This window comes from Manis javanica, chromosome 4 (genome assembly GCF_040802235.1).
Source record: "Manis javanica isolate MJ-LG chromosome 4, MJ_LKY, whole genome shotgun sequence".
Lineage (NCBI taxonomy): Eukaryota > Metazoa > Chordata > Mammalia > Pholidota > Manidae > Manis > Manis javanica.
In genome coordinates this window covers 137,794,784-137,811,916 of record NC_133159.1, presented here as the reverse complement: position 1 = coordinate 137,811,916, position 17,133 = coordinate 137,794,784, and the positions used below count along the sequence as shown (strand labels likewise).

General features: G+C 38.4%; 1 protein-coding gene across 1 annotated transcript; it reads right to left on the bottom strand.

The window, feature by feature from the left end:
• Window positions 1-3,032: 3,032 nt before the first annotated feature.
• On the bottom strand, window positions 3,033-13,978 carry LOC118970541 (ribonuclease SLFN12-like). Its single transcript, XM_073235113.1, is given in 5 exon segments — window positions 3,033-3,904; window positions 3,906-4,259; window positions 4,261-4,340; window positions 4,342-4,541; window positions 13,226-13,978. Coding segments are annotated over 4 exon segments (789 nt in total). The 5' UTR covers window positions 4,522-4,541; window positions 13,226-13,978; the 3' UTR covers window positions 3,033-3,729.
• Window positions 13,979-17,133: the final 3,155 nt, after the last annotated feature.

Below are 17,133 nucleotides of genomic sequence, written 5' to 3'. Positions count from 1 at the left end.
AGATGACATGATATTGTATGGAAAAAACCTTAAAAAATCCACTCCAAAACTACAGATCTAATATCTGAATTCTGCAAAGTTGCAGGATACAAAATTAATACACAGAAATCTGTTGCATTCCTATACACTAACGATGAACTAGCACAAAGAGAAATCAGGAAAACAATTCCATTCACAAAGGCACCAAAAAGAATAAAATACCTAGGAATAAACCTAAGCAAGGAAGTGAAAGACTTATACTCTGAAAACTACAAGACACTCTTAAGAGAAATTAAAGAGGATACCAATAAATGGAAACACATCCCATGCTCATGGATAGGAAGAATTTATATTGTCAAAATGGCCATCCTGACTAAAGCAATCTACAGATTCAATGCAATCCCTATCAAAATACCAACAGCATTCTTCAATGAACTAGAGCAAATAGATCTAAAATTCATATGGAACCACAAAAGACCCTGAACAGCCAAAGCAATCCTGAGAAGGAAAAATAAAGTGGGGGGTTTATGCTCCCTGACTTCAAGCTTTACTACAAAGCTACAGTAATCAAGACAATTTGGTATTGGCACAAGAACAGACCCACAGAACAATGGAACAGACTACAGAGCCCAGATATAATCCCAGGCATATATGGTCAACTAATATATGATAAAGGAGCCATGGATATACAATGGGGAAATGACAACCTCTTCAACAGCTGGTGTTGGCAAATCTGGACAGCTACATGTAAGAGAATGAAACTGGATTGTTGTCTAGCCCTATACACAAAAGTAAACTCAAAGTGGATCAAAGACATGAATGTAAGTTATGAAACCATAAAACTCTTGGGAAAAAATATAGGCAACGATCTCTTGGACATAAACATGAGCAATTTCTTCATGAACATATCTCCCTAGGCAAGGGAAATAAAAGCAAAAATGATCAAGTGGGACTATATCAAACTGAAAAGCTTCTGTACAGCAAATGACACCATCAGAACAAAAAGACATCCTACAGTATGGGAGAATATATTCATAAATGACATATTGATAAAGGGTTGACATCCAAATTATATAAAGAGTTCATGCACCTCAACAAACAAAAAGCAAATAAACCAATTAAAACTTGGGCAGAGGAATTGAACAAACAGTTCTCCAGAGAAGAAATTCAGATGGCCAACAGGCATATGAAAAGATGCTCCACATCACTAATCGTCAGAGAAATGCAAATTAAAACCACAATGAGATATCATCTCACACCAGTTAGGATGGCCAACATCCAAAAGACAAACAACAACAAATGTTGGCGAGGATGTGGAGAAAGGAGAACCCTTCTACACTGCTGGTGGGAAGGTAAATTAGTTCAACCATTGTGGAAAGCAGTATGGAGGTTCCTAAAAATGCTCAAAATAGAAATATTATTTGACCCAGGAATTCCATTCCTAGAAATTTACCCTAAGAATGCAGCAGCCCATTTTGAAAAGAGAGATGCACCCCTATGTTTATCGCAGCACTATTTACAAGAGCCAAGAATTGGAAGCAACCTAAGTGTCCATCAGTGGATGAATGGATAAAGAAGATGTGGTACATATATATAATGGAATATTATTCAGCCATAAGATGATAACAAATCCTACCATTTGCAACATCATGGATGGAGCTAGAGGGTATTATGCTCAGTGAAATAAGTCAGGTGGAAAAAGACAAGCATCAAATGATTTCACTCATCTGTGGAGTATAAGAACAAAGCAAAAACTGAAGGAACAAAACAGCAGCAGAATCACAGAACCCAAGAATGAACTAACAGTTACCAAAGGGAAAGGGATTGGGGAGGATGGGTGGGAAGGGAGGGATAAGGGGAAAAAAGGGGCATCATGATTAGCATATATAATGTAGTGAGGAAACAGGGAAGGCTGTATAACACAGAGAAGACAAGTAGTGATTCTATAGCATCTTACTACGCTGATGGACAGTGACTGTAATGGGGTGTGTGGTGGGGACTTGATAATTGGGGGAGTCTCGTGACCATAATGTTGTTCATGTAACTGTACATTAATGATAGCAAAAAAAAGAAAATACCTGCACTATTCTTTTTTTAGTCCAATTTAGGGTTATATATTGGTTCACAAATGGAAGAGACATCAGAGGAAGTAGGAAGAGGTTTTAAGGGAGTTAAATGGAGATGTGTAAATAAAGATGAAGAGGCAAATAAATAAGAGGCAAGTGTTCCTGAAACAAAGATATGTTCAGTTACTGAAACTGACCTCCAAGTAAACCGAGAAGGATTGAACAGGCTTTCCTTCAAAGTAAATGGAAAGGGAGTAGGGAAGAAAACCAGGCTTGCTTGGATCTTTGTTCCAGGCAGTACTATTGAGAGAAAATAATGTGCTTTCCATATGGAATAGATAACTTCTAAGTCTGTAGAAGAAAACAAGAGGTAGTGCACCACTGATTGTATCCACTAGAGATGAGTAAATTAGGTGTTGAAATTTGAGGACTATTGATCTTGCCCCATATCCGCAAAACAAAAACCTTCCCACCACACTAGACGAACATATCTTTATTTCAAACCCCCTGTCCTCACTTGGCTCAGCAGGCACCATGACGCTGACCTATTCCTTCAGAGTAAACTGCCTCACTTGGTTGACCCTCACATGCCAGCAATCCAGCTCTTAGGAAACGCCGCACAGCAGAATTGCTCTATTTTCAGTGCACAGATATATCCACAAAGACTTCCTTCATCATATTCTGCAAGAAATTTGCATGAATAATTTATATTCTTCTCTGTACAGAAGTGAAAGACAGGTAACTTTTTTTAAAATTATTGTTCTTTTAATTTTGGTATCACTAATCTACAATTACATGAAGAACACTATGTTCACCAGGCTTCCCCCCTCACCAAGTCCCCCCAACACACTCCACCACAGTCACTGTCCATCAGTGTAGCAAGATGCTGTATAATCACCACCTGTCTTCTCTGTGTTGCACAGCCCTCCCCATACCCCCCCATAACACTATGCATGCTAATCGTAATACCCCCTTTCTTCCCCCACCGCCTGTCGTTATCCCTCCCTTCCCACCCATCCTCCCCAGTCCCTTTCTCTTTGGTAACTGCCAGTCCATTCTTGAGTTCTGTGATTCTGCTGCTGTTTTGTTCCTTCAGTTTTTCTTTGTTCTTATACTCCACATGAGTGAGATCATTTGGTACTTGTCTTTCTCCGCCTGGCTTATTTCACTGAGCATAATACCCTCTAGCTCCATCCATGTTGTTGCAAATGGTAGGATTTGTTTTCTTCTTATGGCTGAATAATATTCCATTGTGTATATGTACCACATCTTTATCCATTCATCTACTGGTGGACACTTAGGTTGCTTCCATTTCTTGGCTATTGTAAATAGTGCTGTGATAAACATAGGGGTGCATCTGTCTTTTTCAAACTGGAGTGCTGCATTCTTAGGGTAAATTCCTAGGAGTGGAAATCCTGGGTCAAATGGTATTTCTATTTTGAGCATTTTGAGGAACCTCCATACTGCTTTCCACAATGGTTGAACTAATTTACATTCCCACCAGCAGTGTAGAAGGGTTCCCCTTTCTCCACAACCTCGCTAACATTTGTTGTTGTTTGTCTTTTGGATGGTAGTCATCCTTACTGGTGTGAGGTGATATTTTATTGTGGTTTTAATTTGCATTTCTCTGATGACAAGTGATGTGAAGCATCTTTTCATGTGTCTGTTGGCCATCTGAATTTCTTTAGAGAACTAAGACAGTTAACTTCTTAATGGGGTTTTCTATTTCTTTTCTTAGCTTGTCAAGATCATTAATCTCTGCTTTAAAGCCAATTACTTTGTGCTTATCTTCATCTAAACCAATAAACAAATATTCCCCATCAGTATTTGCAAATACAGAGACATAATGAGGGAGAATTAATGAATTCTACCAACTTTTCTGTTGAGAAGTATTTCATTTCAATGTTTGTGGATTCCGTAAAGGCAAGTTTTTCTCTGTATTTAAGTTGCATCCTGTCAAAAAAGTCATCAGCCAAGTCCTCCATGTTGCATTCCTCTTGTACATACATATGGGTCCTGTTTGGATGCAATCTGGATCTTAAACTAAGTCTCCCTTCAGTTTCTTTCATGTCTTTCAGGAACTCCAGAGCAGCCGCTGCACTCATGACGTTTGCAGATGTCACATCTCTTTTATATAAATTGGAGCTCAAGGTGGTAATTGGCAAACCAGAGGTTTTTGAGCCCCATGATTTGACAAAAATCTGAAAACATTTAAGAATTTTCCAAATCTAGTTCTATTCCACCTTTTTGGTAACTATAGTTTTCATTCTTAATTTCAGCCTTGATTATTCCCCCCGCCAGAATTTAGCAAAGTGCCCAGAGCTTGTAAGACTTTTCCATTCTGCTTTTTTCTCGGTGAGCAGTCTTTCATATTTTTTCTGTCCTTTTCTCCAAGAGTGACTCTTCCCACAGCTAGAACCAGCTCAGCATAGTTAGTTCCCAAATCAATACTGATGTTCATTTTCCCAGCAGCCATTCAATTTTCAAGCAGAAATCCTTTTCAGTAAAACAGAACAGAGCCATTAGAATAGGACCTGAGCTAAGACGATAATTTCAACTCCTATAACATTTTTGCATTTTTGTCCATAGTTTTTCATATATGATCTTCTGCTTTATTGTCTTCATCTGTGTTTATATCCTCTTTCTAATCCCTAAGATTATATAACTTGTTTTATCTTTCTTCTCCTTAAATAAGCCCCTGAGGGGAGCCTATCTATGTTTTTTATCTCAGTGAATCAAGTTTTAGTTTTATATATTACTTTTACTTTTATTTTAAATAATTTTAACTTTTACCTTAACTATCTCATTTTATAGGGAATCCTTTGGGAAAACTCTCATTGGGGTCTAAAGTCATCCAGCAATATGCCATATTAACCATTTTTCCTTCTTGCAAGAATGAATTAGATTCACAAATTTTGCCCATTGATCTTAAGAAAGATGGGCCAACTCACTGTACTTTTTCTATCAGATACATATTTTCAATGAGGTAAAATTCTTACATACACAATATCTGCTTTAGTATACATACCCCTAATCTATCAGTTCTGTCTCCTTACTTGGATCTTGGCTTTGTTATAGATGGCCTAGAGATAGTCAACAGTAGAGTTTGTCCTGGAGAATGTTCCGTGTGCACTTGAGAATATACATTCTACTATTGCGGAATTGAGTGTTCCATAAATGTCTGTTAGGTCCAACTAGTTTGTAGCATAGTTCAAGTTTTTCTTTCCTTATTGATCTTCTGACTGATTGTTCTGTCCATATTATAAGTAGGATACTTAAGACTCCAACTACTTTTGTAGAGCTATTTCTTCCTAGAGTTTTCAATATTTGCTTCATATATTTAGGAGCTCTGATGTTTTGTGTATACATGTTTATTATAATTATTACATCTTTGTAACTTGATCCTTTTATCATTATATAATGTCCTTCTTTGTCTCTTATGTTTTCTACTTAAAGACTATTTTGCCCAATATTAGCGTAGCCCCCTGTTCTCTTGGTTATTATTTGCATGGAATAACTTTTTCCATCTTTCACTTTCAACTTATGTGTGTCCTTAGATCTAAAGGTGTTTTCATCTGTTCTGCCTATCTATGCCTTTTGATTGGGTAGGGCAATCCACTTGCACTGAAAGTAATTACTGATGGGGAATGATTTTACTATCGCTATTTTATTACATGTTTTTTGTATGTGTTGTGACATTTTTGTCCTTTCTTTCCTCTCTTAGTCTTTCCTTTGTGTTTAACTTTTCCCATAACTTACCTTAAGGTTCACTGTTGATGTTGTCCTTTCTATGGGTTTGAACAAATGTATAACAACAGGTATCCATTATTAGACTATCATACAGAGTGTTTTCATTGCCCTAAAAATCCTCTGTACTCTGTTAATCCCTCCCCAAACCCCAATCCCTGACAACTACTGATCTTTTTACTGTCTCCATAGTTTTGCCTTTTTCAGAATGTCAGATCATATAGTATATAGACAATTCAAACTGGCTTCTTTCACTTCATAATATACATTTAAGTTTCTTCCATGTCTTTTCAAAGCTTGATAGCTCATTTCATTTTAGCATTGAATAATATTCCATTGTCTGGATGTACCAGTTGTTTTATCCATTCACCTACTGAAGGACATTTTGGTTGCTTTTAAGTTTTGGCAGTTATGAATAGTGCTGCTAAAGCATCCATGTGCAGATTTTTGTGTGGACATAACATTCCAACTCCTTCGGGTAAGTACCAAAGATCAATATTGCTGGATTGTATGGTAAGAGTATGCTGAGTTTTGTAAAAAACTGCCAAAGTTTCTTCCCAAGTGACTTTACCATTCTACATTCCCACTAGCAATGATGCTCCATATCTTTGCCAAGATTTGGTGTTGTCAGTGTTCTGTGTTTTAGCTATTCTAATTGATGGGCAGTGGTACCCTGCTGTTTTAATTTGCATTTTGTTGATGGCTTTATGATGTGGAACATCTTTTCATATGCTTATTTTCCATCTGTGTATCTTCCTTAGTGAAATGCTTGTTACGAAGGTTTTTGGCTCTTTTTAAAAATTGGGTTGTTATCTTACTGTTGAGTTTTAAGAGTTCTTTTTGTATTTTGGATAATGGTATTTTAACAGGTGTCTTTTGCAAATATTTCCTACAAGTCTGTCTTGTCTTCTCATTCTCTTGACATTGTCTTTCGCAGAGCAGAAGTTTTTAATTTAATGAACTCCAGTTTACCAACTCTTTATTTCATGGATCATGCTGTTGGGTATTGTTTCTTAAAAATCTTTGCTTTACCTAAGGTCATATAAATTATCTCCTACATTACTTTCTAGTAGTTTTATACTTTTGAACTTTACATTCAGGTCTGTGATCCATTTTGAGTTAATTTTTCTCCTGTACAAGATTAGTGTCTAGATTCATTTTCTTTGCATGTAGATGTCCAGTAGTTCCAAAACCACTGGGAAAAGACTTTCTTTGCTCCACTCTTGCCTTCGCTCATTTGTCAAAGATCAGTTGACCATATTTATGAGGATCTATTTTTGGGTTCTCTACATATAGATGTTTTATACATTTATACCTAAACATTTTATTTTGGGACATGATAATGTAAATGATGTTTTATTTTTAATTTCAAATTCCACTTGTTAATTGCTGGCATATGGGAAAGTGCCTTACTCTGTATATTAGCTTTGTATCTTGCAGTCTTGCTGTAATTGCTTATTAGCTCCAGGAACATTTGTTTTTGTTTTACTGTTGATTCTTTTGGATTTTCCACACAGATGACTGTGTCATCTGTGAACAAAAACAATTTTATTTCTTCCTTCCCAATCTGTGTACCTTTCTCTTTTCTTGTCTTACTGCATCAGCAGTGATTTCCAACACAATGTTGAAAGGAAGTGGTGAGAGGTTTTTGCCTCATATCTGATCTTAGTGGGAAAGCTTCAAGTTTCTCACTATTAATTATGTTAGCTCTATTTTTTCTGTAGATAATCTTTATCAAGTTGAGGGAGTTCCTCTTTATTCCTAGTTTACCTACAGTTTTGATCATGAATAATTCAAGTTTTGGATTTTGTCACATACTTTCCCTGCACCTATTGATATGATTAGTGATTTTTCTTCTTTAGCCTGATGATGTAATGGATTACACTGATCAATTTTCAAAAGTTGAACTAGTCTTGCTTACTTGATACATATAATTCTTTTTATACATTGTTGCATTCAATTTTCTAATATATTTTTAAGGATTTTTATATCTGCGTTCATGAAAGATAATGCTCTGTAGCTTTCTCTTCTTGTAATGCAATTTTCTGGTTTTGGCATTAGGGTAATTCTGGCCTAACAGAATGAATTAGGAAGTATTTTCTTGGCTACTATCCACTGAAGGAGATTGTAGAAAACAGGTATAATTTCAGCCTTAAATGTTTGGTAGAAGTCACCAATGAACCCATCTAGATATGGTGCTCCTAGTTGGGAAAGTTATTAATTGTTGATACAATTTCTTCTATGTATATATATATACATAGTATATGTATATATATATATACATGGTATAGGCCTATTCAGATTGCCTATTTCTTTCTGTGTAAGTTTTGACAGATTATGTCTTTCAATGAATTGGTCCACTTTATCTAGGTTAACAAATCTGTGGGCATAAAGTTGTTCATAATATTCCTTGAATCTTTTCAATGTCCATGGAGTCTACAGTGATGTCCCCTTTTTCATTTCTGATATTAGCAATTTGTGTCTTTTTTCTTAGCCTACCTAGAGACTAATCAATCACATTGATCTTTTCAAAGAACCAGCTTTTGGTTTTGTTGATTTTCTCTATTGATTCATGTTTTCAATTTCAATGATTTCAGCTGTATTATTTCTTTTCTTCTTGAATATATTCAATTTTCTAATATTTTTTTAAGGATTTTTACATCTGGGTTTTATATATATATATATATATGCATATATATATATATATGGTAAATATAAATATATTTCTTTTTTCTTTTCTTCTTCTTCAATATAATTTGCTCCTCCTTTTCTAGTTTTTTCCTATGGTGGAAACTTAGACAATTAATTTTAACTATTTCTTCTTTTCAGATATATACACTCAATGCTATATATTTACTTCTGAGCATTGCTTATGCTGCATTCCACAAATTTTGATAAATTGTTTTCATTTTCACTTAATTCAAAATAATTTTTCTATTGAGATTTCTTCGACCCATGTGTAACTTTGAAATACATTGTTTAATCTCTATATATTTTGGGATTTCCAGTTGTCCTTCTGTTATTTCTAGTTTAATTCCATTGTGGTCTGGGAACATATATTATATATATTTTATCTTCTTTTACATTTGTTAAGGTGTGCTCTATGGACCAGTATGTGGTCTATCTTGATTAATTTAATTGATTTTTGTATGATATGTTTCAGTTCCATACTCATTTCCTTTTGTGTATTCTACAGATTTGTATGTGTGTTGTTATCATAAGGATTACATATAAATCCTAAAGTTATGACAACCTCTCTTAAATTGATACCAACTTAACTTCAACCATAGAGAAATACTCTTACTTCTTTACAACTGGTTCCTCCTTCACGTTGGTATTAATGTCACAAATTGTATCTTTATATACTATGTACCATTAACATATATTTATGTTTTTGTGCATTTGTCTTTTAAATTTTGTAGAAAGTAAAAAATGGATGTACAAAGCAAAATTACAATAGTGCTTTAAAAAATATTTGTCCAGGTATTTTCCTTTCCAGAGACTGTTATATTTTCATATGATTTAGTTACTGTTGAGTGTCTTTTCATTTCATATTGGATTAATCCCCTTTAGCATTTCTTGTATTAGTGGTAATGAAATCCCTCAGCTTTTATTTGGGATTATCTTGATTTTTCCTTAATTTTTGAAAGAGTTTTGCCAGATAAAGAATTCTCGGTTGACGGGTTTTTTTGTTTTTCTTTTAGCACTTTAAATATATCATCCCACTGCTTCCTGGCCTCCATATTTTTTGCTGAGAAATTGGCTGTTAATCATTTTACATGATGAGTTGTTTCTTTTAAAAGCAAGATTTGCTTTGACTTTGGCAGTTTGATTATAATGTGTCTTGATACACATCTCTTTGGGTTTATCCTACCAGGACTTTATTGAGTGAGCCTCTTGATCTATAGATCTACATATTTCATTAAATTTAGGAAGTTTTCAACCCTTATTTCCTCAAATAATCTGTTTCTTTCTCTCTTTTTCTGGACACCTATAATGTGTATATTGGTCCATTTGTTAGAATTCCACAAATCCCCATGGCTTTTTGATTTTCTTATTTTTTTTCTACCCCTCAGCCTTAATAATATCAATTGTCCTATCTTAAAATTCACTGATTCTTTCTTATGCTTTCTCAAAACTGCTGAAACCCTCTAACAGTTTTTTCACTTCAGATACTGTATTTTTCAGCTCCAGAATTTTTCTTTTTATAATTTCTATTATATTTGCTGATGATCTAGTTTTGTTCATATACTGTTTTCCTGATTTCTTTAGTTCTTTGGCCATTTTTTCTTTACCTCTTTGAGCATACTTAAGACAGTTATTTTAAAGCCTTTGTCTAATATATCTAACGTCTCGGCTCCCTCAGGGAGAGGTTCTGCCATTTCACTTTCTTTTGTATGGGCCATGTTTTCCTGTTTCTTTGTATGCCATACAAGTTTCTGTTGAAAAGCAGGAATCTGAAACAACAGTCACCTTTCCCAGTCTTTGAAGACTGGCTCCGTACTAGACAGTCCTTCACTGATTAGCTAGGCATGCTCGGAGCACAAGGAAATCAGCCTCACATGAAAGCCAAGGTCTTCTCAGGTCTCTTCTGAATATGAATCCTACATGTGCATTACTCAGTTCCTCTACATACACAGCTGCTTTTGAATGTCTTCATTTCCCAGAGAATCTCACCCCAGCAACTCTTCCAGGTTTTAGATGGTTGTTGCATGTCTCCAGCTACTGAAAAGTCTGTAGTCTCCCTGAAGCCTTCATGAGTAGTGGCTCCCACTTCCCCCCACCTGAGATTTGAGTTTGGGGATAGAGACCAATCCTTCTGGTTAGAATGTTGCAAATAAAGTCTGCTCTGCCATCTGCAGTTCCAGGGAGGGAACTGGACTGTTATGCCCTCCAGACCAAGACCTTGCCAAGCCAGAGAGGAGTTGAGGCAAGGACAAGTAAAAATGTCATATATAACCACTTTTGTAAAACAATGATTTGCTATTTTTAAAAACCTTATTAACTGCTGTATAATTTAATATATTGTATTAACATGTCACTATTCTCCTGCAGCTTGGAACTGAAGTTGTTTTCAAATGTGCAATATTAACTATACTAAGATCTTGGCTCAGTTATACTGAGACTTGAATGTGCTAATCACATGTCCTAATTGGCAAAGAGTCCAAGAGGCCCCCTGCCAAAGTACTTCAACTCTGTATACAGATATGGTTCAAATATACATAAAGACGTTTTGGGATGAAGAATGGGAGGCCAGAGCAAGCAGACAGAACAACCAGGAATGGAATCCAATACGGGAAATGTCATATAAGTGAAGAAAGAGCCTGGATCTGTGGAAATAAAGGTTGAGGCTAAAATATGAAGTTATGCTTGATCTTAGGTACATAAGCAAGCCAAAATTATTTAAGTATATAAAGCACATATAAATATATATACAGAGAGGTTTCTAGAAGTTGAATTACCTGGTCACATGATGAAATATTCAAATATCTTGATATGTATTGTCAAATGGTTTCCTGAAAAATTGTATCAGATCTTTCTCTAGCTACTTTATATTGGGGAGGGTTATCTATCTGCCCTGTACCTTTTGGAGCAAGGAGGCTATTTTTCCAGGTCTACTACAATGCAGCACCATTTCCTCAGGGTTGCTCAAAAACTCAGAGCTGAGCCAGAAGGAAGCTGCCTGTCTAAGAGATCTGGGGATCTAGTCATTCATTCAAACAGGCCCTGACCTGGATTCCTAGAAGAAAGCTTTTAAATATGACCCTGAGGGTTCCCCTAAAAAGTAAACCTAACAGTAGAAGTCTTCACTTCTGGTAATTAAGCCAGGTAAACACAGTCATTTAAATTTAAATAATAATAGTCTTAATGTGGCATAATTATGCAAAAAATCAGAGGGAGATGTGTATTCTTGCCATGCTTTGCTTACTCCACAGAACAGCACAGTGTTCTTTAGAAACAATTTCTTCATATTTTTTATACAAGGGATACCTCAAATGCACATCCATCTTCCCTGCTGAACTGACAGAAGAGACTCTCCATTTCTATGCCAAAAGGCTGCAATGGAATCAGTTCCATTTATGCTCTTCAGTACAGCCCCTTCTATACCCACCCTACCAAACACCCATTGCTCCCCATTTCTTCTTGCAGCTCTTTAACTACAGTCCTCTCACCTCTCCTCCCAGCCTACCTGCCAGCACCCTCTGCATTCCTTCAACACCCTTCTAGTTCACCCACCATGTGCACATCTCAGCCCAAAGAGCTCTGGTATGCCTTGTCATACCACTGAGAAACTCATAACCCAAAGGAGCTATAGATGAGCCATCTACTAAGGACCCAGAGCTTTTGGGTTAGTATGGAATTCTAACTGTGCCAGTCTAACACTGCAGCTGTGTAAAACTCTCTATGGTTCAAAACCACAATCTTCGGTACACAATCCTTAAAAATGTGGAACACAGTCCTTTAAAAATATGCTGGTGACTGGAGCCTACCAAATTCCTATGGCCTAAAAATCACAGCCCTCACCTTGAACCCTAGATCTAGGTTTACAGATTAGTTTTTCCCTTTAAAATTTTCTATACTTTTAACTGTGGAGAAAATCCTATCAGACCTGGATTTGGAATTTAGGCTGTGTTGTTGGATATTTTTAATGAGAAAAAGAATGGCATTTACATCTCCTTAGTTATGCCAGAATGCAGGTTGGTGGGAATTGCACAGAAAGCCAAGACAAGTGACAGGAATTACCCCTGGGGAACAAAACCATACTGCATTCTTGGTCCTCCGTCTATGGCACTCTGTATTTAGTTTAGGAGGGCACGGTTCTCATCCTTCCTCCCTTCTAGATTATAAACCTTGGCAGGGCACGACAGTGCTTGGTGTCTCTTTCTGGATCTAGGAGCAGATCATAAGTTACTCGTCTGCTGTATTTTACCTACAGAACCTATTCCCCAACTCCCTTCATTTCGGGACCCCAGGGGAGCAGGGCACCCCCACCGATCTCCGGAGACCTGCACTTGCCTGACCTGTCCATACAGCTCTCTGATGTCTGGGCCTCATTAGCCCCTGCTTCAGACTGACTCCACAGAACCTGCTGCTGCCTCCCTCCAGGGCTCTCTAAGGTGCTTCCCAGCCCTCGCAGGGGCGATGTCTTGCCCTGACCAGCAAGCTCCCAGGTGCCTGGCTCCAAGAGCGGGCTGCCCCGCGGGTTGCTTCTGGGGACAAAAACCAAGGAGCCAAGACTCCCAGATGGGAGAGAAATCAGCGGGCGCGGGGCGGGGTAGGGGGTAGGAGTGAGGGCGGCGGGGATGGTGCTGGCTCTGCCCCATCTGCTCTGGAGCCAGCAAACCAGACTTAAAGGGGTAAAATGCCAAGGTCAGGGTGATTTTGCAAAGGTGGGAGACACCCTCCCGAGCTGCTCCCACACCGCACGATACCTTATAGGTGCGGAAGTGTCCGGAAGGAGGGGCAGGAGGGCGAACGCGCTTGAAAGACGGAGCTCCCAGCCGAGGGCGATGCGGCCCGCCGTCCAAACTTCTGGACCCGACGAGACGAGGGTTCAAGTCTCACGTGATGGCGGGAGATTTCTCCTTTCCTATCAGCTTATCTCTTTTATATTCTGTATGGTAAGACTAAAAATATAAGGGTCATTAAAAAACAAACAAGAAAGGGCTTGGCGAGCGCCCGGGCCGTGCGGGCCTGCCCCGCACCGGCAAAGAGTCCCGGCTCTTCCGCATTCTGCGCGGCAGCCGCTCGCTCGCTTGGCGCAGGCGTCGGGTGGGCGGTTCCGGAGCCGCGCTCGCGGGGCAGGGGCGTGTCCGGTTCCGCGCGAACAGGGAGGGGCTCCGCGCTTTCCTTGAGCGGCGTAGGGGGCGACCCACTCGGCCGAAGAGATCCCACGTCCCGCCCTTTTCAGCTCCACTGCCATCCCCGGAGCGGCACTACTGGCCCCTTGTCTAAAAGAGCAGTTGCCCCGGAACTCGATGAGAGCTGCTGTCAATGCGCAGAGAGGACGAGAGCGGGCTGCCCCGCGGGCGGCATATTCGGCCACACGCATCCTTCCAACTCTGAGGAGCACCTTGGGGCCACAGGGGATGAGTCTGGACCCAGCTCCCTGGCTTCTCTCAGGGGATAAAGCCCTCGGGCCGCTTTGCATATCTCAGGTCCCCTTTTAGTGGTAACGGTGGCGATGCACGTTTTCCCAGCCCATCCCCTCTGAGACCTGTCGCAGCACCCACAGCATCTGGAAAGCACACAGGCCAATTGCTGAGGAAGGGGTATGGAGGGGAGGAGCTTGGAGAAGTTGTCATGTCAATGTAGGAGGTAACCAACAGGTCTTGGCACAACACAGCAGAACGAAAAGTGACAGGAAACTACCAGAAAATATCTGTGGAACCTGGGAGCATTTCTGGCATTTTCAGAAACCTTAATGGAGGGAAATGAAATAAAAGACCTAACGCTGTATTTACCCATAGAGCTCAGACAGTATTAGTTGGACACTAAAAATCTCAGTGACTCAGATAGCTGGGGAACTTAGGGACATACAGATGGCAAAGGGATAGTTTTTTCTAGTATAAAGTAAAAGAAATTGAACTAAACACTTCGACCCTCCCTCTCTTCCCGTTGTGTTTAATCTAGATACAAGAGAAAGGGCAAACGGGCAGGTGATATGGAGTCGAGGGTGAACTACATTGCCTGCGGGCAGGAGCCACTGGCAGGCTCACAACTGACAATGGACACAGGAAAATGAGATAGGTGACAATATAAAGCCTCAGCCGTTCAGCTCAACACAACTCTGTTGGGCACCATTTAATGCACAGCATTCTGCCTGGTTCGCTAAGGTTTTGCTGAGGGCTTCATCAGAGTTCCAGTTTCTTCCTCTGCCCAGTTCTGCTCCTTTCAACCCAACCTGCAACGTGCTGTGAGAGGACCTAGCGGACTCTGGAGCCACAGGAAAGATAGTGTGGCCGACCTAAGATGATAGATGACCAAAGACATTTCGCTGCTTTGGATTAATTAGTAAGAGAGCAAGAGAGGACCATGGTTTACCATGAAAAGAGGAAAAAATGTCAGGTCTGGATGCTGGTTCTTGTGCTTTTACAGAATTGACAATGGCTTAAAGAATTTGTCCCAAATTGACAATGGCTTAAAAAAATTAGAAGGTTATTCTCACTGAGAAGTAAAAGATGATGTGTTAGTTCTCATCCAAGAAGTTATCAAAGTGCAGGTCTCTTTCCAACGTGTTAGTCGGCCTCCCTCAACATGCTTCACATTTGAGTCAATATAGGCTAGGTTTCCATGAAGGGACAAACCGCCCCCAAATCTCAATGGTTTAAAACAAACAATTTGTCTCTTTCTTGTACCGCATGTCTGTTGGGTGTTCCCGTTGCTCTGCTCCACATCCTTCTCCTAAGGATCCAGGCTACCAGAAGACTCCCTATCAGAGACTTTGCCACTCTTGTGGCACAAGGAAACAAGAGCAAGGAGAAACTACATGTTGATTCTTGGAACTTTTGCTCAGAGTAGCACACATCATTTCTATTCACATTTAATTGGCCAGAGCAAAGTACCAATGGCCAAGCTTAATTTCAATGGGGCAGTAAGGGTAATCCTAACTCAGGGAGGGGCAGCAAATTGTTTGGAAAAGAATGCAATAAATTGCAAACATTTGCACACAAAGTTCACTTCTCTTCCTTTCATATTCGATAAATATTTACAGTGTTTAACCTGAAGAGAAATTATTATCAATCAATGTTAATAATATACTGAGGACATTCCCATTCTTAATATCTAGAGTCCAATTACAAAATGAAAAACAATGTTTTGTTTGCCATTGTTAGTATATAGAATCTAATAATAATAGCAGTCACTGAAATGAAAATTGGTTTTAAAAAGAAACTATTAGGTAATACATTCCCATTCCCAAAGTCCAACTATAAAAGCACGCCTACTCCCATTTGATACATTTCATGCCTGCCCAAACCAATCCTACTCACCTACCACACATACTTTATTTTAGTTTTTTGCTTATTCTTCCAAAGTTTCTTTATGCAAAGGTAAGCAAATATCCCTCCCTTTCTTACACAATGGGTAGCAAACTTGACACTTTTTCTTACTTAGCAATATATGTTGGGGATCTTTCCATAACAGTACACAAGTAACTTCCTTATCTTTTATCAAAGTTATCTTACATTCCATTTTATGGATGTGCCACGTTTTATTTAACCAGTCCTTAATGATGGGCACACAAATGTTCCCCCCAATATTTTGTTACTATAATAATACATATTATGATGAGCACATTCTTTTAGGAAACCTATTTGAGCATCTATCTTATTTCTGTGGTGTAAATATGGACAACTTCAAGCTACCAATGTGACCTTGCTAAATGCAGAGATGGGAAGAAATGTATAGTAGCACACAACTTTCTAGAATTCCCACCATACACATACAGTAGATTAAAATAACTTCACAAGCATAGATAATAGTAAAATGTAATAAATACTTAGGAAGTGGTGAGTTCATATTGATTACATTTTAATAATTTATTTAATTTTAAATTTATATGACTTAATTCTCAATAATGTCTCAATTTTTCTGTAAACCTAGGACTATTCTGAAAAATAAAGTTTTAATTCTTAAAAATCCAATTAGAAAATGAGCAAGAGACATGAAGAAACATCGCGTAAAGAAGATATACATGGTACATTAACACATGAAAAGACATCACTGTCACTAGCCATGGAGAATGCAAATTACGACCATGTTGAGATACAAGTATATCTAGAACAATGGCTAAAATAAAAAATATCAACAACAGCACATGCTAGTGACTATGCAGAGAAACCGGATCTCTCAGACATTGCTCATGGCGAATGTAAAATGGTACAGCTACTCTGGAGAACACTGTAGAAGCTTCTTAAAAAGTGAAACATGCACTTACCATATGACTCAGCAATTATACTCCTGCTCACTCATCCCAGAGAAATGCAAATCTACATCCACTCAAAACCTGTACATGATTATTTTTAGTGGCTTTATTTGTAATAACCCCCAAACGGAAGCAAATAAAGTGTCCCTCGCTAGGTGAATAGTGGGAAACATCTACACCATGGTTTACAACTCAGAAATAAAAAGGAACAAACTATTAATAGACACCACTAGATAGATCTTAAAGGCATATGCTGAGTGAAAAGAGCCAATTTCAGAAAGTCTCATACTTTGTGATTCTATTTATTTAACATTCTTAAAAATTACAAAATAATAGGAATAGAATACAGATTAGTAATTGCCAGGGGTTAGGGATATTGCAGGACGGGGATGAATGTGTATAACTACAGGGGTA